The 19,740-nt window shown below is 46.1% G+C and overlaps 1 protein-coding gene across 1 annotated transcript in view; it reads right to left on the bottom strand.

Annotated features, from left to right (window-relative positions):
* TNR (tenascin R) overlaps window positions 1-19,740 on the bottom strand; it is a 92,547-nt gene that overhangs the window by 59,669 nt on the left and 13,138 nt on the right. The window contains exons 4-7 of the mRNA XM_010850104.1: window positions 18,923-19,038; window positions 16,470-16,620; window positions 10,622-10,891; window positions 4,258-4,443 (exon numbers count right to left, since the gene is read on the bottom strand). Coding sequence (XP_010848406.1) covers window positions 4,258-4,443; window positions 10,622-10,891; window positions 16,470-16,620; window positions 18,923-19,038 — 723 coding nt within the window. The remainder of the gene's footprint in view (window positions 1-4,257; window positions 4,444-10,621; window positions 10,892-16,469; window positions 16,621-18,922; window positions 19,039-19,740) is intronic.

A 19,740-nucleotide genomic window follows, 5' to 3' on the forward strand; every position in this document is an offset into this window, starting at 1 on the left:
GAGGTGCTGTGAGGTCTCTGTGTGACTTTGAGCCCTGGGGTCAGGAAGGGCCTGTGTTCCACAGTAAAGGGGTACGAGGTGGCTGCAGAGACCAGGGCTTCTGCAAAGAATATCCAGTACAGGTGCCATAGAACTTGAGGGACTTGGAGTCACCTAACTCTGAGAATAAAGGGCGTGTGAACTTGTGCCTGGCAGAGGCCAGGTTGCAAGGGACCCAGGCTGAGCTTTGTAGGGATTAAAAACTATAAAAGGTTAAATGACTACTGAATGTTTGTTATGTGCCAGTGCTCAGATACATAAATAAATATGATTTCATTGAATCCTCAAAACAACCTGTGAGGTAGACCTGATGTCCTTCGGGCCAGGAAGCAGAAACACAGAAATTGAAGCAATTTGCCAAAGACACACATCAATGAAGTTGGTCTCAAGCCTAAGTGGGCGATTTCAAAAGCCATGCTCTAGGTATTCCTTTTTATGGCTGAGTAATAGTCCATTGTTATATGCACCACATATTCTTTATCCATTCCTTTACATAAAGCTGGTTCACTTTGCTATACAGTAGAAAGTAACACAACATTGTAAAGCAACTATACTCCAATAAAAATTAATAAAACATAAAAAGGCAGTGATGAAAATTTGGTAATCTAAAAAAAAAAAGAAGAAGCCATGCTCAAACTTGGTGCTTCTTGCCCATTAATGTGCACACAGATCCCCAAGGAGCTTTTAAAATGCAGACTCTGATTCTATAGATCTAGGTGGAGAGGATTCTGCCCATTGCCACAGGTCCCCCCACACACCCCACTTTGAGAAGCTGGGAATCTGCTCTGTGCCGTACTTATACAGGGTGTCAATTCAAACCATCTCTTAGCTCACAGACCTCCTCCTCTGCGTCCTTATTCATCATCATCATTGTCATCATCTGAGTATTGAGTACTTTGCTATGTTAGAAGAATGGCCTTAAATTCATTAAGTTCATGATCTCACTAAAGCCCCATCAAATGCTATTAGGCAGGTGGCAACATTCCCCTTTTACATATGATGAAACAGAAGCTTAGAAAGGTCATATCAATGGCTCCAAACCACACAGGATGTAGTTGAGCCTAGATGTAGAGTCTTAGGACTTCCCTGGTGGCTTATATGGGAAAGAATTTGCCTGTAATGTAGGAGACCTGGGTTCAATCCCTGGGTTGGGAAGATCCACTGGAGAAGGGAATGGCTAACCACTCCAATATTCTTGGCTGGAGAATCCCATGGACAGAGGAGCCTGGTGGGCTACAGTCCATGGGTTGCGAAGAGTTGGATATGACTGTGCAACTAACACACACACACAGAGTTTAGAGTCTTGGCTCTTAACGTGTCCCATGGGACTGAGCATTCAAATAAAATGGGGCAGGAGAGATGGTGCCTTCTGTTATGGTTGCAGTTGTTTTTGACTAAGGGATAGGGAGGGTGGGGATAGGCAGAGCTGAAGTTTCTAGTCCTTCCTGCGCTTTCTGGCCAGGAAGGAATTGCTTCAGATGAGCCTGGAATTGTCCTTCCCACCGTGCCCAGAGTCCTGTTTTATATATACAAGCAAATAACTTGCTGGGAACCCAAAACAAACAAATTGAACAAGAACAACAACAAAAAAATCCCAAAACAAGTCTTGGGAGCTGAAAAACTCTCCTTTTTAGCATCCAGGTAGGACAGTGAGGGAGAAAACACAACTATTAAGAGCTGGGATCAAACTTCTCCCTCTTTTTGCCTTGCCTCCAGCAGGGTCCTTCCTTCTCTTTCCCTAGACACCACAGTAAGAGCGCCAGTGATCCTTGTAATCGGCATCTCAGCAAGTACAGACATACTTGATTTCCTTACATGCCTATAATCCCTTTTTAAATCACATAAGGCTATTTGCCTTTATAAATCTTCCCAGCAGTGAGCTCCCTGGGATAATTATATGTAATATATATTTATAGTTTTATTTCATAAGCCCAACTCAAATAAAAAAACCAATATCTCTGAGTTCACTCCTCGATAATAATCTTCCCATTCCTTGGAAGTCTGCAACATTTAAAATTTGACCCTTCCTTTGCTGTTGCTTCTTTAGTAAGAGCAGCTGTGAAAATGGATGGGAGCTTTTGACTAGGCTTCACAACTGCCTTTCATGGCTCCCTTGGTAATTTTGGGGACACGGGCAAGTTTCCAAACTCTCTGAGCCTCAGTTTCCTTATCTGTAAAATGGGGATGATGACTGGGGTGGCTGTAATGCGATGGCTGATGGCACCTTAGTTGACTGATATGGCAGGCAATATTTTCGTTCTCATGTCCCTCGTGAGTCTTGTTGTTGTGAAGATGAAATAAGCTAAAACTATGTGAAGCTCCCGGGGATAACAGATGACCAATGAATGTAGAATCTTCTTTTTTTCCACTAATGGGAAATAATAACTAGGATGTGAGTGAATTCTTCTCTATATCCCATGATTTTATAGCGTATCCTCCATCCGAACATCAAGCCATCATCTTTGTAAAGCTGGTAATTGCCAAAGCAGCCTGCGGCTCTGGGCAGGGATACACTGTGCCTAGAACCAGTTCCCTCTTGTATCATTGCAGGTTTTTTTGTTTAGCTTAATTTTTGTGAATGTCTCCAGCTCTCTGGAAAGGCCCTATGCCAGCTGGTCTGTTCCTGCTATGTTTAATTCACCCCCATTAACCTGCTTGGTCAGCATATCTTTCCATCTCTTTTCTGTGTTTTCAGGAGTACGTCTGTCTGGAAAAAGCATTTATTATATTTACTTTAACTAGCCTCATTTGGCAAGGCGGTCTGTGATTTCAGTTCAGGAGGAAAACAGCTTTGATTATCCTGCCCTTGTTTACTCTACGCAGTCTTTGCTGTGGATCCCTGGTCTATCGAGATGACAAATGCTTTTGCGAGAAGCCAAGACACAGGATAAACAAAGTCTCTGTCAGCACACCACCGGCCTCTGGTCCATAGCTGTTTTGAACAGTCTCCATCTAAAAACTGTACCCCCATTTCCAGCCATCTACCTTTCAGCAAAGCCTAGAGGTAGGTTTTCCTGGATGGGTGTGTCTAAGGCCCAGGAAGAGCACTAGCTGGGCTCCACATCCACATGGGGACACAGAATGCTCCCCAGCCAAGCATCACGGTGACCTGGAGCATCATGTTAGTTCACTCCACCATTATCTCTCCCTGACTCCAAACAGCCTCCTGACCACTGTCTGCTTCTGACCTTGCCCGCCTCCTGTCTGATCTCCACTGTAGCTGTACAGATCTGCACTGCATCATCTATTTAAGACCTTTCAACAACTCCTCACTCACACGCTTTACAGGGTGCAGAAGGCATGACCAGGCTCTTAATTTATCAGCTTATCACTGGCTTCTTGTAGCTTGTGTGCAGTTGCTCTCATTCATTCATGCATGCATTTATCCATTCATTCACCACTTATCCAGGACCTAGGAAGTGCTAGATGTTGTGCTAGATGCTGGGGAATCATGGTGATCAAAACCAGACATGAGCCCCCTTTCACAGAGCTTCAGTCTAAGCTGGAGATCAACAACCCAATAATCATACCCACAAGCGCACAAGGATAACTTGAGAAGTGCTGTGAGGTGAGGGGTCATCAGCAAGATGACATTGCCAGGCAGGATGACCTGACCTCACCTAGGAACCAGCCAGGGTTCCAGAGAAGTGACAGGTGAACTGAGAGCTGGAAGGGAAGCTGCCACCATGAGGTGAAGCGAGTTGTGGGAGGAGAGAGCCTGATAAGCAGAGGGAATGGCATGTGCCAAGCCCTGGGGCAGGCGGGTGTTTGAGGAACTAAAAAAAGTAGGCCTGTGGGCCTGGAACACTGGGAGCACCAGGAGATATGGCAGATGGAAAAGACTGGAGAAGATGGTAGGGAAACCAAGGCCATGGGAGGGTTTGGAGTTTATCACAAAAGCAATTGAAGTCCTTGAAATGGATGCACAATAGGATGGCATAGTTAGAAATGTACTTTGAAAAGATCACCGATGGAGTGAAGAGGACAGTGGAGGGGCCAGGAGAGAATGGGGGTTATTGCAGTGGTGGAGACAAGAAGTGATAGTAGCTTACACCAGGGGATGGCAGTGCGATGGAGAACAGTAGATACATGCCATAGGTACTTGGTGGATTATATCAGAGGGATTTGGCAACGGTTGGATGTGGGCATGTAGGGCTGGGAAGAGGGCTGGGAGGAGCTCAGGAACTGCCGTGCCCCCAGGAGCCAGGGCTTACTCACCGGTGAGTGTGGCTCTGCTGGTTGGTCCGATGCTTTTGGGGACCAGCAGCTCATGGTACTGCTCGCCCGCCAAGGTGCTGTACTCAACCTTGTACTCCTGAACCTCTGCTTCACTGTTGTCCCACTCGAGCTCAAGGCTGGTTGCTGTGCGGGAACCAACCCGCAGGTTCTTGGGGGCATCAATCTCTTAAAAAAAAAAGACATCACCAACATCACACAGGATAATGTGCATTTGCCATGCATCTTGAACTTGAATAGGCTCTGCAGTGAGAGCCCACATCTCACCCTCTGCCTTTTGTTTGAGTGAACCCCAGGGGTTGCCCCTTAGCTTTTGGTCTGCCAGGTTGGCCATGACAGATTCCATGGGCAGGCTGGAGAGTTTTATTTGGTAGTTAGACATCAATACACTTTACACATTCCCCATTCCCATTCAGAAGTTCTAGTGGTGTTCTAGAAATTGAAAAATGAACTAGTTAGTATCTTAAGCCTGAGACTAAGGGAATTCCCGGAAGGAGGAAATCAGAGATGGCACTCAACTGAGATGAAAGAGTGTAATTTCAAATTTGATCACCAAGCAGCAAAACAGAGGATTGTTTGCAAGATTTTGAAGTATAAGATGTCTTCCCTTGGATTTACTTGCATAGACATGCTGAAAGGTTTGTACAGAGAGAGGGGATGTGATATAGTGGAAATCAGTCAGCTCTGGAGTCAGGTCTCAGTTTGACCTCCACTTCTAATTCTAAATGTAATGGGACCATACGCAAGTCTTCATCTGGCTGGGCCTTGATGGTTACATCTGTAAGATGGGCTAAGAATACTGCTTTTCTAGTTGTAAAGATGAGACAATGCATGTGGAAGTGTACAGTTTGGGGACTGGTACAAAATTAGGTGTCTAAACCCTGGGTTGACTTACTGGTGCTTCCACAATTCTCCCTGAGTTCTAACAACCTGGCACCCCCATGCCTGCTCCTTGGAGTTCCAAGAACTCCACAGTAATGAAAAGACCTCTGGCATTGGGGTCTCTCCCTCAACTGTGGGGGGCTGGTTCTCTCTCCCAGGACTGGTCATTCTGGCAGGCTTATTTGGGCAGAAACAACATAAAACAACTTACAGGGTAAAAAGGTGCTGTCTTGACAAACTGCCACTTAAAAAGTTCTAAATAGATCTTGACTTTGAGACTTGAATTTAACTTTGGAGTGGACCAGCCATTTGTTCTGGGAAAACCTCAAGTGGACTGTTTTACTTCGTAAATGCCAGGCAAGTCTCCACCGATTGTTCTTTCGGAAGATGGGATGTTGTGAATCAGTCTGAGCGCAGCTGCTGCAGAGTGAGAAGTGTTCTGTTTAGGGATGTAAATTGGGTGAATCTCTTAGCAGATTTATGCCTCTGCAGCTTATTTTTCTGAGAAATGTTTCCTTACTCAGTGTGGGTTTGGCATGCGGGAAACCGTGCATTCTGCACGAGCTGTGTGTGTAATTTCTCCAGCAATTGTATGGTGAGAGGAGCTTGAGTAGAGGGGCATGTGGGAGGAATGCTCTGGACTACAGGTCTCTAAATCTCACATCCCTCAATCTTTCTGGCAATGGGGAGGGGTGTGGGGGAAGAGAGGCTGGCAAACGACTGGGTGGGGCTTGGGGGTGTGTTCTGAATGGAACTGGAGCAAAAAAAAAAAATCACTTAGGGTCCAGGTTGAGTCTCCTATTTACCTACTGCTCTTCACAACTAAAGACCTTGGAAATGGTAGACTGTAGTTTTTTTGGAAATGGTAAACTATGGTTTTCTTTTCTGCATTTTGGGGCCTTAGGGTCTACGCCCTGTGGACAGGCAGCAGTGTTTCTTCTGAAGGGACCGGACATTTCCAATGTCAGTGATCCCCAAAGAGATCAATCCTGGGAATGAGAACTGGGTAAGGCAGGTGTCTTAGGACTAGGCTGGAGTGAAATGATTTGCTCCCTCTAGGTCTTGGAGCCTGACCTCCAGGAGGGCCAGCTGAAGGGCCCCCTGGCAAGTGGGAGCTGGGCTAGTCTCTACAACACACCAGCAAGCCAGGAGCAAGGCAAAATCAGATGCCCAGTGGAGGCCCTGGGGAGGGGCTGGGACTGTGGACTCTCAACTTGAAACATAAATTAGATCAAGCACTTCGCCTGAAAATTTTCCATTGCTTCCTATTTCAAGCTCCTAATGGTAGCCCATCATTAGTTGGTGATGGACAGGGAAGCCTGGCATGCTGTAGTCCACGGGGTCGCAAAAAGCTGGACACGACTGAGTGACTGAACTGAACTTCAAGGTGGCCCACAGGGCTCGGCATGGTCTGGCCCTGCCTGCTTCTCCGGTGGCACCTGGGAGCATTCTTCCCTTATTCATTGTGCTCCAGCTGCACTGCCTTTTTCCTACTCCTGACTCATTCAAGCTTATTCTCACCTCTGGGCTCTGCACTGACTGCTTCTTTTGCAGAGAATGCTCTTCCCAGACCCTCACATGGCTGAGGTCACTTTGCGGTTGGTGTTTAGTCACTAAGTCATGTCTGATTCTTTGGCAACCCCATGGACTATAACCCACCAGGCTCCTCTGTCTATGGGATTTCCCAGGCAAGAATACCGGAGTGGGTTGCCATTTCTTCCTCCAGGGGATTGAAGCCGAGTCTGTCAGGCAGATTCTTTACCACCGAGCCACCTGGGAAGCCCCCATGAGGTCACTTAGGTCTTGATTCAAACCTCAGCCCCTCAGAGAGACCTTTCTGACTACTCCCTCTGTATCATTAATTTCATTTTTTAGCATGGTCCTCGTAATTGAGACGGTCCCATATAGTCATATGTTCCTTTCTTTTTTCCTTGTCCAGTTCCCCTCACTGGAATACAACTCACATGAACTGGTATCTTGTCTATCTTGTTTATTCTGCAGCCTTACTACCTAGGACAGTGCTTGGCACCTCTAGGTATTCTTTAAACACAGGAGAAACAAATACTGTCCATTCTCTGTCTTGTCTGCTCCTTCAAAACCCTCGAGAAAGTCTTGTTAAATATTCTGGCTGGGGACTGTGAGGATGCTCAGAGTGAGGGGGTGCAGGAAGAACAACAGCTTTGACTGAGGGCAGCTGGTCCTGGCTGGCTGACAAGCACCATCAGGGTTGAACTTGCGGAGGCATTTCCTGGGGAATCCCAGAGCATACTCCCTGCCCAGCAGGTGGGAGCTCCAACTGTTGTGGGGCCTTTAAATGAGTTTCCAGGACTGCTGCAGCCAAGGGCCACAGACTGGTTGGGCTTACACAACAGAAACATTGTCTCACAAACTGGAAGTCTGAGATCAAGGTGTTGGCTCCCTTCTGAGGGCTGTGAGGGAGAATATACCAGAAGAGGAGCTTCCCTGGTGGTCCAAGGGTTAAGAGTTCCCCTTCCAATACAGGGGTCGATCCCTGATCTGGAAGCTAAGTACATGTCTTGTGGCCAAAACACCAAAACATAAAACAGAAGCAATATTGCAATGCGCCTTCTCACTTAGTCGTGTCTGACTCTTTGAGACCCTTTGGGCTGTAGCCCGCCAGCCTCCTCTGTCCATGGGGTTTTCCCAGGCAACAATACTGGAGTGGGTTGCCATTTCCTTCTCCAGAGGATCTTCCTGACCCAGGGATCAAATCTGTGTCTCTTGTGTTGCAGGCAGATCCTTTATCTGCTGAGCCTTCTGGGAATTCAATAAAAATTTTAAAATGGTTCACATAAAAAAAAAAAAAATTCACCAGGAGAGTCCTAGGAATTCCCCTATGAGGGCAACTGCAACCAGAGCTACGTACGGAGAGTGGCGAAGTTTGTGAGACTGGCCTCCGGATCTTCCTGGACCCTTTCTCTCTAACCACTGGCTTTGGTGGGCTTCCATCAATGCCCTCCTTTTTCTGAGCGGCAATAAGACCCAGGCAGATACCCTGCTCACCACTCGGGAAGCAAATCTCTGTTTTAATTGCCTGTGCAATTAGTGCGCTCCTAGTGTCGAAGCCATCACCTGGAAAAGCACTTTGGCTAATTTGAATTTAAGCGGAGTTCTAAAATGACTGAAGGCCCTGCTGTGAGGGTCCAGGCACCTTCTCATCATTCAGCACAGCACCTGTCAACTCCGGGCCTTGAGAGCTGGTGAGCAAGTCTGTCCACAGCTCCCCGCCCCCATGGCCCCCTCACCCCTCACCCCGACCCCCTCGAGCAGAGCAGGGCAGGTTGCAGGTACAGGCTGCTGCTGCGTGCAGGAAGCAGGCACCTAACAGCTGCCCATGCACGAAGCAACCAGAAACAGAGAATCACGCCAAGAACGGAAACTCATGGTGGGGAGTGGGGGCTTCTAGGAGGCAGAATGCAATTGTCTTGATTGAAATTTTCCTGGGCCACCAGCCAGTCCTGCTTCCATCTCGTCAACCTAAACATCAAGAATTCCCTTTTCGTGCTTCCGCCTGAAAGCTCTCGTCTCCTTTTCAGCCTCTTCAAACTGCTTATCTGAGCACAGCCACAAAGAAACCACTTTTCACACAAAAACTATCTTGAAATTGAAAAAGAATGCAGGACTTGTGGCTCTCAGGAGGTCCCACCACCTGAGCAGGTCCTGCTGTGGGTGCTAAGGTTGGGGGTGGGCAGGACTGACCTTGAATTCACCAGGAAGGGACCTTGTGTGAGGCTCCGAGCAGCTTTGGCTGAGTGAGGGAAAAGAAGGCAAGAGAAATGGGCAGAATGTAGTTCCTTTGTTCTAAAGATACACAGTCACAAGGGAACCCAACATGTGTTTAGTAGAAAATCAGACCAGGGACCCCAGGCTGGGCTAGAGTCTAGCACAGGGACAGGAGAGAAAGCCTGAGAGGGTCTCTTTCAGAATCAACTGTCTTCTCCATTTCCTCAGTGTTCACACTTGGTCTCTTCAATAGGGAAATCTTCTCCCTAACCCAATGTTTCCTTTGGGGTGGAGGGAAAGCTGTTATGAGATTCTCAGCCTTTTTCTTCCATGGGGAAGATGGACTCACCTCAATGGTAATTTTTGTAGTGAGACTGGGCACAACCATTCTGGTTCCCCTCTCAAGGGAGCCCTCTGACCATGGGGATCAGCCTCTGCTTGTTCCTCTGTGCTATAAGCCCTAACCTCAGTAGCCCCCAGCTTCTATGACATGGGAGTCTTGCCCAGACTCACAGGGGCCATCAGTTGGCAAGCCCATTCGATTCTAACACTAAGCTACCTGTTCTAATCTAGGGGATATTTTGGCCTCCATCTGTCTTACTCTTTGCTATATTTATCAGCTGATTTTAAACACAAGCAGAGGGTAATGGAGCCTCCCTGAAGCCCTTGGCTGACTTGCCCCATCCTGTAACAGGCTCGTAGGCCACCACTTAATGTGGGATGCTTTGATTAGTGATTCTCCTACTTCATTCTGATGGAAGATGCTGGTTCTTAGATCTTACAGATGCCTGCAGTTCCCTTTGACTGCTGTGCCACCTTGGGAGCTGGCAGAGACATTCCTTGACCTGTGACCTCCAGAGGGCAGATAGGCAGAGACACGGAGTCTGGATTAGACAGAGACTCACTCTTGGATCTCATCACCCGCTGACCCAGGAAGAGCACTGGCGAGCCTGCATCTGCTTGTGACTGACCTACTTGTCCACTAGTTGGCTGGCCGGATGGGCTCCAAGAGAACCAGGGAGCAGGTCATGAGGTCTGGCTTTTCCCAAGGCTCTTTAAAAGTCCTGACTGCCTTGGCAAGTGGGTGGCCGGTCATCCCAGCTGGGGAGGAGGCACTGACATGGGCTTCATTCAGCCTGCCCTCCGTGGGAGCCAGGTCTATGTTAGCCCTCTTGCAAGTGCTCACAAGGATGAGTAAAACATTCTCAGGCAGAAGGCCTGCTTCGACACGGATGGGCTTTGCCCAACTCCAAGGTGCGCCATGGTGCTGGTAAAGTCGCTGTGGATCTATGGAATCATTACCACTGTTTCCAGCAAATAGCAATGAAGTGTCGCCAGGAAGGGTCACTGAACTCTCACAAAATTGCCCTTTGGGTTAGCAATGGGGATGTGTCAATGACTTCAGGACAAACGTTTCATTTTATAAAGGAAAGATGTGAGACCGGAGGGGAAGAGTTATGTCAGGTCACAGACCTGGCTGGCAGCAGAAGCAAGACAGGTACCCAGCTCTCCCCTCCACAGGTGGCCGGCGCTCCTCCATTCTGTGATGCAACCGCACCGGGAGGCCCGGAAACCTCTCGCTTCCCTCTGGCAGTGCACGGGATATTTGTGGATGCAGGCGCACACACCATCTCTCTCCCTGGATGCCCCCTGCCCCGACGATACCCGCTGGCGCCGCGCCCTCTTCCCTCCCCAGGCCCGCCCCCGCTCGCAGCCTCACCTGTTGTGAACTGGGTGGCGGTGGCCTCGCTCTCGTTGGTTCCGCGGACCGCGCTGACCCACACCTCGTATCGGGATCCCGGCCGCAGGGCCTGTACCGAGTACTGGCTCAGGGGAGGCTGCAGCCGGAAGGTGGTCTTCCCACCTTCCCCGCCCACCAGGCCGTACTTCAAGAGAATGAAATCGACTTTGGCTCGAGGTGGGGTCCACTCCACGAAGGCCACGGTGTCGGAGACATCTCGAACTAGGATATGCGTGGGCCCATCAATGACTAAATGAGGAAGAGCCGATAGAAAAAAAAAAGTTTGAGAAGTGAGCCTTGGACTTTAGTAAGCGCTTTCCTTTCCTTTCCTCCTTACATTAGCCTGGTCTGTTAGAGAGAGGATGTGTATTGTTATCCCATTTTACAGATGGGGATAATGAGACAGTGAGATGGACTCTTTCCTGAGGACACATGGTTTGGAAATGGGTGAATGGACACTGGATCTCAGGTCCCCTGAGGCTGTGATTTTTTTCAGGACTGGCACTTCCCAGTTTGGGTGGAGGAAGGGCACTTAATGGCTTGAGAGGGCTAGCCCTGCTCTGTCAGGAGCTTATGAGACAAAGGACAGAGAACCGTGCTTCTTGTGTGTGCCCAGCTGTCCAGCCTTCACCTTCTTTGAGCCCCAAGGAAAGATCTATGAATTAGCATCCTGTCTAAACATCTGAGACTTCCAGCTTGGTTGCCAGTGAGGGCATCATGAATATCCAAAAGGTGTCCCTGCTCAGCCATACCAACAGCTCAGTCAACCAGTTGCTAAGATGCTCAAAAACCCAACAGACATTTGTATTTGTGTATATGAAATATGCCTTCTGGGGAAACTTGCTCTTCTGTTGAAAAAAAAAAAGATATCAATCTTGGAACAGCCTCTTGTGAGCTATTTTTTCCCCACTGGTTCTTGCATATTCCTGAGCCAGAGGGCACTGCATCACACCCAGTCCTTCCGGGCTTCCAGATATTCAGCACATATCCCTCACAAGTCCTGGCCCTGGCACCGAGCAGCCAGGGGAAACCACTGTGCAATGGCCTTATCTAGAAAAAACTGGTTGATTTCCTAGGGGGCCCACTATCAATGGTTCTGATATCCATCTAGGGTCCTGTTCATATTGAATTAAATGATGGTGGAGGTGGGGCAAGGTGAGAGAATGTAGAAGGGAACTAGAAAGGCCTTAGTGAGTAGAGTAGAAAATGGTGTTCTCAATTCCTCATGGCATGTCTACATGGCTAACATGCCCTCTTTTAATTACTCATTATCTTCTAGAAAGAGCTGACTCGGCTTCCATGTTTTTATTTATTACGGATGACACCCTTCTAGCTGGGGCTGATTAATGTTAATATTAATATTCTTCAAGGATTAGGAACTGGAACCACAGGCTCTGGCTGTCTGATTAGTTGGTGAGCCAGGACTAGGGTGGGCATTCTCTACCATCCTCACACATAAATAGAAAACATCTGATCTGGATGGAGCAGAGAAGGAGAGAGAGGGAAAGAGAGAGAGAGATAAAGGGGAAAAGGAGGGAGGGAGAGACAGAGAGGAAGGGGGAGGGAAGAGGGTAAAGGGAAAAATGTGATTTATAGTAAATACCTATTTGGACTTCCCTTCTTGGCACAGAGCTCCTAAAACCCTTGATATTTTCTAAGTCATCAAAGTGGTAAAGTTGTCTCTTGTTGAATGGACTTGTGGACAAAGCGGGGGATGAGAGGGTGGGACAAATTGAGAGGCTAGCATTGACATATATACACTACCATGTGTAAAACAGATAGCCACTGGGAAGCTGCTGTATCACACAGGGAGCCCAGGCTGGTGCTCTGTGATGACCTAGAGGGGCTAGAAGGGAGGTGCAAGAGGGACGGGATATATACATAGTTATGACTGATTCCCGTTTTTGTATGGCAGAAACCAGCACTACATTATAAAGCAATTATCCTCCAATTAAAAAAAAAAAAAAGAAAGAAAGAAACATGATCAAGCTTTCCCCATTTAAAAAAACAAAAAACACCACCAATTTCCTTTTCCTCTCTGTAAAAAAGTTGTCTGTCTCTTGTTATGTTAATGAATCGAGTTTGGAAGCCTGTTGTCAAGGGACCCAACTAGGTGATTAGAGGGTTGGAACTTGCAGTCTCACTCATGACATCTGGTCAGTCCACCACTCGTGCTCAAGTAATGAAACTTCCATAAAACCCCAAAAGGATTGGGTTCAGAGAGCTCCCAGTTTAGGGAACCAGAATGCTTCCATGTACCGCTATGACAGGACCCCAGTTCCATGGGGGCAGAGGCTCCTTTGTTCAGGACCTCTCCTGTGTATCTCTTCATATGGCTGTTGATTTGTGTCCTTAAATATCCTTTGTGATAAACCAGTAATTTGGTGAGAACATGGGTTTCCCGAGTTCAGTGAGCTGCTCTAGCAAATTGCTGAAACCCAGAGAGGGAGTCGTAGAACCTGTAATCTGTAGCCGGTCAGTCAGAAGGACAGGTGACAACACCTGGGTTTGTTTTGGCCTCTGAAGTGGAGGATGGTCTTAAAGGAGCCTTCAACCTGCAGAGTCTGATGCTCTCAGATGGTAGATGGTGTCAGAACTGAGTTGAATGGTAGGATACGTAGCTGGGAAACAGAATTGCTTGGTGTGGGAGATCCCTCCCCCAAACACATACACACTGGACCTGGGTGCAGAATTTTAGGAGCAAACGAAGAGAGAGAAGCAGAAATGAGTGGCCGTGTGGCACTTCTAGAAAGATACAGAGAATAACTTGATTCTTGACTTTCCATTTCCTGGTTCAAGTCTTCTGTGAGACTCAGATGCATTTCAGGCCCTGGGGTTCCATGAGATACTCTGTGTCCTTCCAGTAAATTCTCTTTTTTGCTTCAGCTACTTTATGACCATTTTTCTTCCATATTACCAGAGTGTCTTGACTAAGATTGTGTTTTTTTTTTAAACAATCCTCACCGGATCACAGTCTCGATTGTCTCCAGGATGGTGTCCCCCTCAGGACTGTCTCAGCCTGACTTTGAGCCTCTCAGTCTTTCTGAGTTGGGCCTTTCCCTGGGCACCCCACCCTCTCTTTGTGGGTCTAGCCTAGTCCTGTTCTCTATTAAACAGCTTTGGATTTGGGGTCTGGCACCAGCCAAAATAAAAATCACCAGATCATTTGGTTTTGGTGCCACCTGGTTTGGAGTTAAAATGTTCTGGTTTTCATATTTGGAGTAATAATGAGATCTAACAGAATACATCCAGATGTTTTCTTTCCTTCATGCTGTATTTCATGGTTTTAGATAATTTGGGCTTTTAAATTTCATTTAATTTAATAATGAGATGGGGGAGATGTTCTCCGAGCAGCTGAATAAGCATAATACTTGAAACATAGTAGACACTCAGTACATGGGTGCTGAGTAAATGAAATAAAGAGATGATTCTCAACAGTCATAAGAAAGAAAAGGAAGCATTTCAATAAACTGGAGCTTCTTGGGAAAAAAAAAAATGTCACAAAAACTCTAATGACCATGTCAGGCTTTTTGCATCAGCTCTTTAAATCCCCCAATCCTAGTCATAATGCTTGCTTGTATTAGAGTGTCATTGTGAAGCAAGCGCCAAGGCCTCTGGCTGCAGGAGGTCTTGTAATTTGAATTCCCAAAATGGCCCGACTGGAAGAAGCCAGCTTGCGTGCCCGACAAGGACTCAGAGCTTTGCAGGAGAGGGTTGGTGTGGATCAGACCTTAGCAGAAGGAATTAATTAAACAATGGTTTCTTAAAAACAGCAGATGGGGCTGGGAGCCAACCGTCTTTTCCGCACCCACCCTTGGATTCGGCCCTTCAGTTGGCCACTGGGTAGCCATGTCCCATTCCGGTCAAGAAGGTATCAGTTTGCTTTCAATTTAGGCCCTAATTTTTAAACAAACACACATCCTCCTCAAAAGGTAAACTGGAATAAATATTTTTCTTTCCATTTCTTTGTGATTCTGTACACAATTTCAAAATATGAACTAGGACATTTTTTTCCTAATTGGAAAAAAAAAAATTGGCCTGGCTTTACCACAGATGACAAGATCAGGAGCTTTTCATTTTAATCTTAAGAAAATTCCAAATTAAAAAAAAAAAAAAAGTGCCAATTTTGTCAAAATGTGGTGTAAGTAGAAGCCTAAAGCAGAGTCTGTCTCTTCTAAGCGTGTCAGTGTTTTGGAAGAAAGGCATCCTATGTCTGTAACGTTCTTCTCTGCGCTTTTATGTACGATCTTCTTCTAGCTTTTTGTTTTCTGCTAATACTTTCTTGGTATCAAATCTCAGAAATGATTTAGGGACCTGAAACATTCCAAATCAGAAGAGGAGAATGAACAATTACCTAACCAACTCTTAGGGGTCCAGCATAGCCTTGGGAAGCAAAACTGGGGGATAACTCTGGCCACTGGAGAGAGTCCTACAGAGCACGTTTAGTTTTATGGCTATAGTTTTTTCTAAAACATATTTGGATTAGTACAGTGGGTTTAAAGCCTTTTGGGGAGGAGGGGGGGTCATATTCTTTTTTTAAAAGAAGAAAATCTTAAATGATTGTACAAAATATAAAAGAGATGAAAGGGGAACTAACTGCCTTGGTGGGAAGGTGGGAGGGACATGGGAGTGGGAGTAATAAGAGGCCGGGATCTCTACTTCCTCCTTGCCTTGAGGAGCTGTCACGGAACCCTGGGGCTCTAATGAAGCATAATCTGGTGCCACAATAGTTTTAAACCAATGTTTTCTTGACTGAGCACAAACCTCAGCACCTGAGGCTGTTTAGTTTGGATCCAGTTAACAAAGTATGAATCACTAATCCATAAACATGGGCTCATTATATAGTGTTGTGGTTCCCTTTTCTGGCCAACCTGGCCTTCGCCCTGGACTCATGACTGGTTTTCTTAGGTGTCAGTTTCTGTTTATAAAAAAATAAAGCTCTCCCAATATTCGCCTAACTCAGTCTCTGTTACAGGGAGTGTTGCTTAACCTTTGAGTTTCAGCTCCTCCATCAATAAAATGAGAACCAAAAGTGATACCAGAAGCTATTTATAACTTTTGAGAAATCCTTGGTTGAGGGCGCACACACACATTATGTTTGTTAATTTACAGCTCTGAGGTTGAACATCCTTTTTTAGCTAAGGAAACAATAAAGCAAAATGTGATACAGTTAATGACTCAAACATAGAAATATAATGATCTTGCATGAGAGGAACTGTGGAGATGAAATAATAATCTACTTAAGTTGTCACCTTGAACAGTGACCCAACCCACACTTACTGGTTTGGAATGATGTGTTTCCTCCGGCTCTGTCACTTCGAAAGGTGTTCTCTGAGTGAATGTATAAACACTGTCATCAACTCAGTGCTAATCACTTTGTGTGCTTTATCTGATTTAATCCTCATGTCATTTCTTTGAAGAAGGTATTATCGTTCATCATTGTCAAATGCATCGAGGTTTGGGAAGCGTCTTAGGACTTTCTGCACGCCTCACAATAAGCAAGAGTGTATTAGCTCTTGCTGGTTCCAAAGCTCAAGATATTAGGGGCTGACAAATGAAGTCTCTTAATGAGTAAGATCAGAATACAGACACACTGGAGATCTGAACAAAGAATTTCTCATAGAATACTCTCCTGGGTTTCTGGGTTTGCAAGAATAAGGAAGATGTTCACCTAAGCATCTAGTGGAATAAGCTCCATCTCCAGGCACCAAAATTAATTTCAGCTGTGGGAGAAGTCCTAGCATCCCTTTATCTCTCTTGATTGAGTCTGCAGTTCTTCCTGAGTGAACCTTGGGTTGTCAGAGGGAGAAAGGTTGGAGGCACTCACCAGTGGAGACGCTGGCTGAGGTAGGGGGACTCCGGGCTTGCTCTTTCAAAGCCACCACATTGACAATGTATTCCTCCCCAGGTTTTAGTCCCGTCTGGTTGAAGGATGTGACGTCACTGGGGAGCTGGGCAATCACCCCTCCTTCATTGTTCTGGTGGAAGGAAGGGAAAAGCAGAGAAACCAGAAGAGGAAATCAATAGGAGGGGAAAGGATGGGACCCTGATTGTGAGTTAAAGATGAGAAATGCTTCTCTGCCCTCTAGGCTGACAGCTGAGTGTCTGGGGCCAGGAATGGCTCCCAGCAGGCTCAAGAAGAATGCCACCACTCTATGAGGATTTGGCAAAGGGAGAACCAATTTTCAAGAACATTTCTTTGGCTTCCCCTGCTTCTACTGAGTTTGCCAATAAAAATTAGTCATGAGGTGATGTAGACATTTTTGCCAAAAATGAAATGTTTGATACTTACCACCTATCAGATTTTTTTTTTTTTTTTTGGCATTTATCATGGTGAGCATGCCTTTGGCTATTTAGAAGAGTCTAGTTGTGTGTGTATGTGTGTAAACATCTTTATGTACATGACAACATATTTCAAACTGAGATGTTCCGAGTTTTTTAATGAGCTGGAGCTATTATTTTGCTGTGTCTGGAGTTTCTCATAGTGTTACCCTGGCTGCACATCTGTCATTGTCTTGTTTCCCTTTTACCCAGATGAGTTAGGAACCAGTGATACAACCTTGGAGTACAAAGAAGAGGAAAGGGGTAGAACAAAGAATAATACAAAGGAGAGAAGAAAGAGACACACTGGTGAAAGAGGAAGCGAAAAAGATCAACATGACGTCGAGTCCAGGGTTTAGCGTCTCTCTGCCCACCTGTCTGTCTGTTGGCCTGTTCCTATACGTTTTCTCTTTGTGTCTCTGGAAGTGGAGGTGACAAGAGGGCTATTTTTTGTGGCACAGTCCTTTTCTTATAATCTTTGGTCTCTGTTCATGTCACCTGGAGTGCCCTATATGTGTTTTATATCCATACTCTTATAAATCAATGTGACAAGTGCCTCCCACTAGCCACAACCTACAGAGCATACAGTTATTGTATGTGGCTGTATATTTGACCTAGGTAAGCCCTGGCTAGCCCCACTCTCATTTGGAATTTACATATTAGATGTAAAACAGGCAATCCTGGCATTGTTTTGTCTTGCCTGAGCAGCAGAGCGGCATGATTCTCTCTGCTCTGTTATGAATCCAATTGCCCACCATACTTCTTTGGCCATTTTAATGCAGATAAAACATATAAGAAACTACATATATAGAATATCTGCTTAGATGTAGTTCGCCTGGCATGTCATGACTATATCCCCACAAGACAAAGAGGTATCTTGTTCAGTTCAGAGGTCAGAGCCCTGGAATAAGAAGTGGAGATCAGGTTCTTGTTTTAAGCCTGCCACCAACCAGCTGTCTGATATCGTTTAAGTTCACTGAGTCTTATTCTCTATAAACTAAACAAACTAGATGTAAAATGAAGGGTCATTCTCTGTGAATCTGAAAGTCTTTTGTAGTTTCAACAATCCATGCCTCTAAGAATTTTGAAGTAAAAGGAATGGTAAAATCACAGTCTTATTAGCCAAAAATGTGTCATCTGTCATTAAGTCTGATGAATGATTTGAAAAAATGCCCTTTGATATTGAAAGATGAAGACAAAGGAAAGGAATGTGATTAAACATTTTATGTATATGTATGTATGTATATATATATATATATGCCCTCATGAGTGATATAGCTAGGGAAAACATCAGTCGCATTATAACTCCTAGAAAATTAGAACTAGTCAGGCACCTCTGGCAACTTAGATACGTTAATTTTCAGATTAATAAAATAAAATACCACTTTGATGAATGGAAAGAAATCTTAAGATCCTTTTCAGCTCAAAATGTTTAAGGAACGTTTTTCTCAATGACTAGGTTATGCATGGTGTTTTTGTGTTACATCTCTGACTTTCAGAGCCTGAAACCACGTAGGCCGACTTCTGGGGCCTCTGCCTGCACAGAATGAAGCTGTGGGTTGACTATGAGACTGATTGGCTTTAGCTTTTCTTGTGTCCTAGAGAGAAGCCCCAACTTTTTGAAAGTCTAGGTTTTCAGACTCACTGAAGTTGCAGCTTGCTAAAAATGTAAAGCCTTTTGAGCAGAGAGCTGGGCCATGGCTGCTCCCTCATTCTCCTGTCATCCAAGGCCTGGGTACCAGGCTTGGGGCCATTCTTGTTAATCAGTCATTACCACGCCTTTGTGAAAGAAATGTTCTGTAGCCCGCCAAGTGCCCCCTTGTGTTCTTAATGGCATGGAGAGAGAGACAGAGATTGTGTGTGTGTGTGGGGAGGGTGGCTTTTTTGCTGCCCCAATCCTAAGTCGAGGGTGTGGGTATGCCACATCAGGCTGTTTGGCCATCTGACAGGTGGGGTTACCTTTGGAGTGAAGCTGATCTCCCACCCATCGAAGGAGAATGAGAAGGGCTCCCACTGCAGCTCCACGGTGGTCTCTGTGATCGTCTTGAATCGGAGCCCTTGAGGCGTGGAGAGATCTGGAACACAGCAATGTGGGTGATGGTGTCATGGCTAGCCCTGGCAGGGGCAGAGAGCAGTACCTGGGCTCCCTCCACGCCATGGATGCCGTGGCGTGTGATGGGCTATCCCAACCTCATTACAGACGCGCTGGGTTCCAGGCAAGGGGTGGGCCCAGGCACTGTGGTGTCGGCGCTCAGTGTGAGCAAATAGAGGAGTAACCCTAATGAACACCTAAGAAGTACTTTTTATGCTTTCTGTTCCATAATAGGTTGATGTTAAAATCCAAAAGTCACACTTCCCTTTCCTTACCAAGGTGTTGAGTCTTGGCATTTAACATAATGCCTTTTTCAGAGAAACCAAAGGCCATCTTTGGAGGCTTTAAGGGTTTCCGAGAGGCGGTGTGAAGGTTAATGTCACTGTTCCTTCTCACACCCGGGAGAAGGGGGCACAGAGAGAATTAGCAAGCCAACTTCAGAACAGAGACTGGAACGCTTTTCTCCATCTCATACTGTGCACTAAGAATATCTTGTTTAGCTCAAATCGCCACCTCTAGGATGGCCTGAAATTTCCATTTTGTATAGCAAAATGTGTAGCCAAGCCAAGCAAGGGTGTAAATAAGGGACAGTAACAGATACTGGAGTTTCTGCTTTCGCTCCACGAGTTCCTGCTTTTCTTTCTCCAGCTTTTGCTTGGTTCTCTCTTCCCTCTCTCCCTCACTC

The sequence above is a fragment of the Bison bison genome, unplaced genomic scaffold, assembly GCF_000754665.1.
Source record: "Bison bison bison isolate TAMUID 2011002044 unplaced genomic scaffold, Bison_UMD1.0 scf7180017864289, whole genome shotgun sequence".
Lineage (NCBI taxonomy): Eukaryota > Metazoa > Chordata > Mammalia > Artiodactyla > Bovidae > Bison > Bison bison.